Source organism: Glycine soja, chromosome 20 (genome assembly GCF_004193775.1).
Source record: "Glycine soja cultivar W05 chromosome 20, ASM419377v2, whole genome shotgun sequence".
NCBI lineage: Eukaryota > Viridiplantae > Streptophyta > Magnoliopsida > Fabales > Fabaceae > Glycine > Glycine soja.
In genome coordinates this window covers 21386423-21395800 of record NC_041021.1, presented here as the reverse complement: position 1 = coordinate 21395800, position 9378 = coordinate 21386423, and the positions used below count along the sequence as shown (strand labels likewise).

The window sequence follows — 9378 nt, the reverse complement described above, 5'->3', positions numbered from 1 at the left end:
TATTTTAATACTTTTATATATTCATAAATCAATGTAGAATCATTTTTTAAATTCAAATCACTCTTTCTAGCAAACTAAAATATATGATCAAAATCAAAGAACAGTTTTGTTTTTAATTTTTGATAAATGAATATTTAATTATTTTATAAATAACTATTTTAATACTTTTATATATTTATAAACGAATGAAGAAATTCATTTTTATATTTTTTATACTTCAAATCACTATTTATATAAATATTTAATAGTATTAATGTAATAACATTTATACAAATATATTAATAAAAAAATTATTATACAATATTACCTATTTTTGTTTAAATAAATTTTAAAATAAATACATTATAAAAATTTGGATTTTTTTATTTAATTATTTTATAAATAAATATTTTAAATATACCAAAGTATTAAAATAGTTATTTATAAAATATTTAAATAACAAAAATTCCAAATTTTTATAATGTATTTATTTTAAAATTTATCTAAACAAAAATAGGTAATATTTAAAGTTAACAAACATACAGATTGATCATCTGTATGGTCATATGGATTCTCATTTTGCATGTACCATACAGATGGTTTAACACAGTAAAAAATAAAACAAACACAGAAGAGAGACACACACGGCGACAACAAGAGGCGAGATGGGAAAGAAGATTATTTGTTGCAATGAACCACGGATTGAGCAACTACAAAATGGTGAAAATCAAAAGAGGGGAGAGTGGCGTGTGGCGGTGAAGGGAAAGGAAGGAGGCATCATTGGTGTCGTGGCACAATAGGCACTACTAGAAAAATGGCTTTTTAAGACACGCGATTTACGACGGTTATTTGAGGAACCGCTTTAGAAAGCGGTGCGGTGGCATTTTTGTAATTATTGTGTAACAAATTTCATTTTACGACGCACTTTCTAAGGCGGTTATTGAAAACCGCCTTAGAATGTTATGTTTTATAAAATTTAAGCCGGTTTTTAGAAAAAAACCGTCGTAGTTGTAAAAACAAATAAGGGAAATTGCTCCTAGACCTCACGGGTGTGCACGTTTCTGCTAGCTTTCGAGATTGCGCTGCTTTGAACCCTAGACCTTTGTGCTTGCTCCTTCGTTTTCTGCTTTGAATCCTAGACCTTTGTGTTTGAACCCTATTGATTTTCTCTTTCTGCTTGCATGAACCCTACTGATTTTCGTTTTCTGCTTGCTCCTTCTTCCATTGAAGCTCCTTCACCTGTTCTTCCATTGAAGCTTCTACCCCTTCTTCCATTGAAGCTCCTTCACCTCTTCGACTTCATCGCTCCAACTTCTCCGCTCGAAGTTTCGTGAAGACAGAGATTGGTTAGTCAGTTACTAACTTTGTTAGGTTAAGCTTATTTTAACCTTGTTTTAGGTTAATTGGTTCGTGTACTGTTGAAGAAAGGTCACGGGTTCCATGTAATTTCTTTTAATGGTGTTGTAAAGATAGTTTTTTGGCTGAAATTTAGTTTGCTTTCATCTGAAAGCTGAAAAATAGGGTAATTCGGAAAGGACATAAGAAGTGTTATAAATTATTGTTTAACAATCAAGAGAGATTGAAGATACTGTAATCCTATTTGGAGTTGGGAATTTTATGCTTTTGTGGGATTTAAGAACTTTGTTTTGTACTCTTTGGTTTAAAAAAAAAAAGAGTTAAATAACCCCAAATTCATGCTTAATTGCCCCTAGTTTTGTTTGGATAATGTTGGAGCTTGAATTGGAGTTTACTTTTACACCAAAATAGCTTTTAGGCCAAAAGTTCTGTAGTGTGAACATTTGGAGGGGTTAATCAGGTTTTGATGTTTTCTTATTCCTGCCTGTGAATATTCCTCTAGGAATGAATGACTCTAGATAGTATTCTTCTGTATCTATCATGCTAACTTGACTTATTTTTCTTTCTTCCTAACATGAACCTTTGTTTGCATTTGCTTGTAGGCTTCAGGTCTTTGACCGTGAGAAGTTTAACAATTGGGTGGAGAAGGGTGTAGCTCCAGCCATTGAACCCAGTTTAAAGCTCTATGAAGATGTTTTGAATCTGGGATTCAAGGTTATTCTACTGACAGGACGGAGTGAAAGGCACAGGAGTGTCACTGTTGATAATTTGATCAATGCTGGGTTTAAGGAATGGGACCAGCTCATACTAAGGTAATTCCCAAAACATATTTGCTAATTTTAGCAGAGCAAATGAAGTTTGTATATTAAATAAATGTTGTAAGATTGGAATGAGTACAAATGTGGCCAGTCTTGTCTTGTATTTTCCCCTTATTTTGAGATGTTTCTCTTCAGTGATTCATGATATAGTGTCATATTTTCCTTTTCATTTGAATCATATGCCTTTAATATATGTTCTTTGTTGTGTCTGTAAATTCTGTATGGTTTGCCTTCATGTAGATTTTTTGGATTAGGCTTCACTGTTGCTGTTAATAAATTAACTTGCTATTATGAAATGGGAAAAAACAGGAAAAAAAATAAGAATAAATTTAACGCATTCCACTATAGCACCCTCTACAATATTTACATTCCTTATTTCCTTTCATAATTGATTCTTTCTAAGCAATTCATTTCCAGAATTTCAGAGTTCCACAACCTCTTCTGTTTGTTCTGTGCTGGCATAGACCTTTAATCAGATCTTTTATGGATCGATGAATGTTCTGAAATTTTGTTCAAGTGGACTGAAATACTCAATTTTTATGGATGAATTGTGAAGATACCTGAAATTTAGCCCTTTATAGTACAATTTTGCATCTCAATTTAGAGTAGGTTAGATGAATAGATTTTAATTAATTTTGTCATGTTTCCTAATCATAGGATTGGATTAATTGGCAGGGGAGACTAGATGTCCCAAACTCTATATCATGATTCTATATAATGTAGACAGTTTATAGGGGTACACAAGGCAATGATAGTTGTCTACTTATTACCAGAAATAACTACATCATAGTCCACTTGTATTCTGGAGTCTTCTTCATATCTTTAGCTGAAGTGAGCCCTTATCTTTTTCTTGAAGTGAGTCCTCCAATAATTCTTTATCTCATTGTCAGTTCTTCCTGGCAAGCTTCTTGCAATTGTTGACCACCTGAAGTGATTAATTTTGATTTAGCTTCGCAGATTTATTATAAAAACATGCAAGTTCAAAGAGATTTGGAATTCATTTTTTTTACCTGTTTCCCCACCTAGCATGCAGCTCTAGAATTATGCTTTCTTCTTGTGGTGTTATTTGACCCTTCTCGAGGTCTGGCCTCAGGTAATTCACCCATCTCAATCTGCAGCTCTTCCCATTTCTTTTTAGTCCTGTTAAGAGAATAATAAATGATCAATCATTTGGACAAAAAAAAAGATGATAAAAACAATTATGAAGAATGATACTCAAGAGTCAAGAGTTAAGAATAATAAAAAACATGATCCCAAAAGGCCAAAAGAAAAACTTATGGTAAAGGGTAGTCAATTTACTGAGTTGAAGTTGGAAGCAATTTAATTGTTGTGTCACTTGTATTGTGAAAGTCAATTGATATTAGACTTAGGTGTAAACTATGTTAGGAATTAAGGAGCAAGACATATATAGTGTATAAAGTTTGGTAGGGACCTGCAAGCCTAGCAGCAGAGTTCCATCTGCCCTTACCATGGAACTTGACATACAGAATGAGCAATCTGTCCTCCTCAGAAGTCCAAGGTCCCTTCCTCCATCCCTCCTCTTCTATCACACCCCACCCCATGTCTCCTGCCATAACTTCCTAATACATACAAAAAGGTGCCTAAGTTGGCTCTTGGGTAAACTTTGTCTTCCAAATTCTATGGTATTGATTTGTGTTCAATGTTTGCTGCATATTTATACCTGCAGCTATGACTCAACTTGATCCTATCAGTCAATGTTTGCTGCATATTGATACCATTTTTTTTCATAGCATGCTAGGGTGATCAGATTATAATTTGCAAATGTTAATCCCGACAAAAATGAGTGTTTTAATTAAAATTAATATAAATATCAGGACAAAATCATATAATTCAATGAATGTTTAAAATAAAAGTGTTTTTTTAACCTTATTAGAGTATTTAGTTTCTTTGTAGAATTTTAAAATATTCCTATACAGTTTAGTCCTTTGAACTGGCTATATAATTAAGACTGATATTTAGTTTGATATTTGATCATATTTAAAGTTGTTTATATTTCTCTTTAAACTGTTCTTTATCTATTGAAAACAAGGCTTTTTCTTTATTTGACATTCATAATTTTATTTTTTTTGTATTTTAAGCTCAAAAGTCAAAAGGATATTACGGGCCTCCAAATGAACATAAGTCCATTGCTGAAGAAGTGCTAGAAACTCATAACTTAACCCAGATATTGAAAGCTGTCGTCACATACTTATTTCACCTGTTCGATCACTAGTTATAAACCTTACTTGTGACGTTTACTTAAGGGAAAAAAAAATCTGAACACCACCAAACCTAATAATAATGTTCCCATTCTTTTAAATTTAATAATAACATATAAAAATGTATATATGTACTAGTAATATCCGTGTGTGGTAAGGATGGATAATCATCTTAATAAAGTAAAGACCACAATATATATACTTGTACTGCTAAAACACTTTGTTTAACAGCTAAGCATGTGTGCGCACTTAAACCAAATTTTAAAAAACTAAAGGGCGAAAAATTGGATCATATGTGATTTCTTGTGTTTAACATTTTCTTCTTTTGTAGATGTGTAATTTGTTCTTTTTTGGGTGTCTTTTCAACATAGATTAGGATCAACGTTTTGCTATTGTTGCGGGGACACTTGAGAGTATTTAAATTGAACCATTATTCTTTCGGACCTAATTGTTTAATACGATACAAATGTGATGTGGCGTGTCTTCTAGAAATCCATTTCTTAATGAGATAAACTTTGACACTCGCCCAATTAACTTTGCACTTTCATAAAATTTAAAAGTTATGATATTATTTTTCAGATCAATCAGGCTTTTAGAAGATTGTGAATTCATCATCAGCTCAGTTCTAACGTGACTGGTAAGTCAATTCACAGAAAAACCCACATCAGTGTACTGACAAATTATAAGGTACTACTAGTTGATAATTTTCATGACATCAGCCAATTTCACATCACATTATTGGAGGAACTTTCCAATTCTTAGAATGTCTTAGATCACATATATTATATAGCTAAGAAATTATTTACTTTTTCTGGTAAATGCCTGGAGCTGGGAGCATGCATGTATCAGAAGTTGGAGTTAGGTTCAGAAAAAAAGTTAGACTCTAATAATTCCACAAAAATAAGAATAGCCTGAAGATCTCTATAGTACATTGCTTTCTATTTTTTAGCCTCTTTTTTATTTTATTTTATTACTTTCTATGGCGTGGTTTTGCCTTTTTGTTTGGCCTAGTGGTAATGTCTCTGTCACTATTTTATACAAATTCCACTCAAAAGATTGAATAGGCCTGGCATTTTCTTATTAGTGTACAACATTAAGTGATTTTCAAAGTTCCCCACTAAAATGAGATCCCTTCAGTAAATTATGCATTCTTCATCTTGATTGATTCCACCTCGAATCCAGAAAATGAACTTTGTCAATCATGATACCTTTAGTAACAACATATATATTTAGGGTTCTATAGCCAAAGAAAAAGAAAACATATGGCCCTCATTTCTCTCTGCACCAGATTTTTGTCCCTGTTTGAAGTTCTTTTAACAGAAAATAAATTAATAATTGTGCATTTGCTGATATGCATAGAAAGGCCAGAACTTGATACAAGATGCATGGAGTTAGCAATATGTTTTAGAAGAATGAAATATAAAGATAAGAATATATATATATATATATATATATATATATATATATATATATATATATATATATATATATTAAAAAATTAATATATTTATGCCAAAAAATAATATATTGAATTTAATTAGTAAGTGAATTATTTATAGTAATTAATATTTATGTAAAATATAAATTAAAAACAAAAGAGAGTATTTCTGGGGTAGTGTAAAAAAACACAATGAAATAACACCCTAACATCTCTTTTAAAAAGATTAGTTCTTATAACATCCTTTTAAATCAATCAATATTTTTTCTTAAATAATGAGGAGATCATCAAATAAAATTAAATATACTTTTATAGTTAATGCTATTAATTTTATTTTCTCTTTTTCGGCTAGTCAAGGCCACCCATTGTGTACATATATTAATTATGGATTTAACAAAGAATTAAGCCGATACATAAATATTTTATAAAAAGAATTATTATAAATATTAATATATATTTATAATTTATAGGATATCATTATTTTTTTAATAAAATTTTACTTTTATACATATCTATGTGATTTTGAGGTCAGTCACCATATGTATGAGGTATTCGTAGTTGGAATCAAATTGTAGAGGAAATGTTATTGGATATTATAGAGAGTAATGATGTGAAAGCCTCATTGTGTCAATCCTGAATTCACGAGTTGAGACGATATATGATGAAGGACTATACACTGATGGCATGTGCTGTAGTGATATGAAGAGTTAGACTTTGGTACACTACAAGATGAAATGCACCTATATATGGTCAGGGTAGTAGTGCATTCCATGACTTGATAACCCTAACACCTATGGCCCTTCAAGAGTGGATGGATGCTCTTTAGGCTGTGCACTTGAGCCCTTAATTCACATGAAGGTGACGAGATTCAAACCTTCATAGAGCTACCACTCTCGAGAATCATTTGGGTGTTTTTGCCCCTCAGTCCTACTCCGTCTTCTTAGGATTCTCACCATTAGCTATACTTTTACCTTACTCGTCTTTCTAGTTCTTGTTCGTTTTCAGCTGTCTATTAGGTAATCGTTGCTGATGGATGGTTGTTCCTCACCTCTTCTTCTAGTAGTTTTAGGCAACCTTAGCATGGGGGGATAGTTTACAAATAAACATACATATGGTGTTGATTCTAATGTGGAGGATTCTCAAGCAACAAAAGACAGATCATGGAGAGGACTCTTTCTTTACCTTTTTTTAAGGGAAAATAATTTTTACTTTAAAATGATATAATAAAAATTTAAATAATTTAATCTGTAAATATTCTGTTGAATAATTTTTATATTATAAGATAGAGATTTTTATACTAAAACATAATTTATATCTGACTAGTTAATATGTATAATGTGTTTATATATATAAATATATATATATATATATATATATATATATATATATATATATATTACAAAATAATATTTTGACTATATATATATTTCTTATAAAATAATTTAAATTACTTTATAAAAAATATCATAAATTAAATTAGTTTTAATTTTTTTAATGGTACAAATCATAAATATATATTATCCACAAGAGAGAATCATGCTCAAAATTAATATAGATGATCAAATTTTCTTTTTGAGTATTTCACACAAATGTTGACCAAGTATTTGATAATATCAAAAATTAAAACAACAGAAAGTCCAAAAATAAAAATATATCAGAATTTGGCAAATCAATAAAAACATGAAATTTTTAAAGGCATCAGAAGATGACAAATCAACAATCCATTCTCAAATTTTGACAAGAATTATGATGATCATACATGAATAAAACAAATGAATAATTACAAAGGAGAAGTCCTGAATTCAATATATCTTGAAGCAACAAGGCATGAAAACAATAGAAACATTGGTTCATCCTTCATACATAAATTGTCATTACACTGGCCTTCATTAACATAGCCAAGCCTACCCATGTATACCTGTTTGTGGGACATTCTGATGCCCTTGGATTCATAATCCGGCATGTTATCTTCATGTTGGTCAACCATGTCAGTTGCATTTTCTAGGCAACAGTCTTCGAGTTCTAGTGATTGTTTTATATCTCTGATAGATGACAAAGAAAATTTTCCGAAATGTTGATCACCACCCAGCTTTTGTTGTTGTATATAACATGGATACAACTGAAATTGTATCATTTTATCAGGTAAATGCTTTTCATCATGTTTTATTTTCTTGGGTTTTCTGTGTTAGTAGTGTCTTGGTGTTTTCTGACTCATTTTTACATCTTATCAGAATTCACCAGACGAGCTTTATCTGTTGTTTGAGCAGTTCTGTGACCACTTCCATGCAACATCAAGGAATTCAATGTATATGAATTTCATATCTTCTCATTCAAATAATATCCACGCACTGGAACAGCTCCGGAGCATTAAAGATAAGGCAAGCAGCTCTGCACAGGTAGTGTTGTTGGTTGTATCCTTCTAATCACTTGCCTTCTCTGTCCCTCCCTTCCTAGATAAAAGAAAAAACAAAAGACAATGTACGTGATGTGCTAATGTGTTCTGTGTATAAATTTTGTTTGTAGTTTTGCAGTTTGTGAAGAATATTTTTGAATCAAGATTCATTGTACGTACACATTACTTTTGAATCAAGAATATTTTGATAGAAAAGCTTTATACTCTATGGTCACATCCCAGTGGCAAAAATATTTGCTTAGTAATATTCTAATTGATTAAAAAAAAGTTATAGGTTGTATACTTGTAATTGCATTTAATTCCAACCAAGACACAAGGACCAATCAAGTCATGGCTTGAGGAGTTATTTTTGTTACAGGATAGGGGAGGTTATTTTCAGCTATTGCATTTATATCTTTTGTAATAGAAAAAAATTACAGAACTTATGGATGACATTCGTGAGAATGTCTCTGTGTTGACACTGCTTGCTGAGTGTGTGTGTGTGTCTTTAACTGATAGACATTGGTTTGGTTGTGATTTGGTATCTGTTACTTTAATCATGCTTCTTTTCAAGCTCCTTACTATCTTAAAGATGAACACTATAGAAAGTAACTACACTTACTATTTAGTGGTTTCATGAGTGTAAGGATATTCCAATTGCAATTTGTTTTTTTATTCTGATATCATGTATGCTTAAAAGTTCTGCTGAAAAGATGGGTGTGTTTTTACAAGTGTAAGGATATTCCATTATTTCAGAGCTTCCTAATTTTGTCTGGTGTTGTTTTTACAAATGCTAAAATTAAGATAGACTCCATGCTATTACTTACTAGTAACTGTTCCCTGGAATTCTATAATTTGTTGTCTCAGACTCTCAGTCATAGCCTCTGCCAGGGAATAAATACCTTGAATTCAAATGTCAAATCAGACACTGCATTCAAAGGCGGTTATTACATAATAACCGTCTTTGAATGTTACATCTGGTCGACATTCAAAGACGGTTATTATGTAATAACCGCCTTTGATAGTTACATCTCCTCGAGATTCAAAGACGGTTATTACATAATAACCGTCTTTGAATGTCGATCAGATGTAACATTCAAAGGCAGTTATTATGTAATAACCGTCTTTGAATCTCGATCAGATGTAACATTCAAAGACGGTTATTATGTAATAACC

At 31.2% G+C, this 9378-nt stretch overlaps 1 protein-coding gene and 1 long non-coding RNA gene across 2 annotated transcripts; one reads left to right on the top strand and one right to left on the bottom strand.

Moving 5' to 3' along the window:
- Positions 1 to 2975: 2975 nt before the first annotated feature.
- LOC114401913 (myb-related protein 305-like) lies at positions 2976 to 3715 on the bottom strand. The gene is made up of 3 exons (XM_028364487.1): positions 3586 to 3715; positions 3164 to 3293; positions 2976 to 3078 (listed from the first exon to the last, which is right to left on the bottom strand). Exons 1-3 carry the CDS (start codon positions 3713 to 3715, stop codon positions 2976 to 2978), a joined length of 363 nt encoding a protein of 120 aa, XP_028220288.1.
- A 4161-nt stretch (positions 3716 to 7876) lies between these two features.
- Positions 7877 to 8524, top strand: LOC114401511. The gene is made up of 3 exons (XR_003664289.1): positions 7877 to 7952; positions 8042 to 8206; positions 8334 to 8524. It is a non-coding gene; the product is annotated as an uncharacterized LOC114401511 (long non-coding RNA).
- Positions 8525 to 9378: the final 854 nt, after the last annotated feature.

What these genes read in the sequence shown, in the direction of transcription:
- LOC114401913 (XM_028364487.1), bottom strand. Translation starts at nt 3,715, where the DNA reads ATGGGGTGGGGTGTGATAGAAGAGGAGGGATGGAGGAAGGGACCTTGG. An exon ending in CTCTGCTGCTAGGCTTGCAG is followed by an intron (nt 3,294 to 3,585) that starts GTCCCTACCAAA and finishes TTCTCTTAACAG; the next exon opens with GACTAAAAAGAAATGGGAAG. An exon ending in CATGCTAGGTGGGGAAACAG is followed by an intron (nt 3,079 to 3,163) that starts GTAAAAAAAATG and finishes TAATCACTTCAG; the next exon opens with GTGGTCAACAATTGCAAGAA.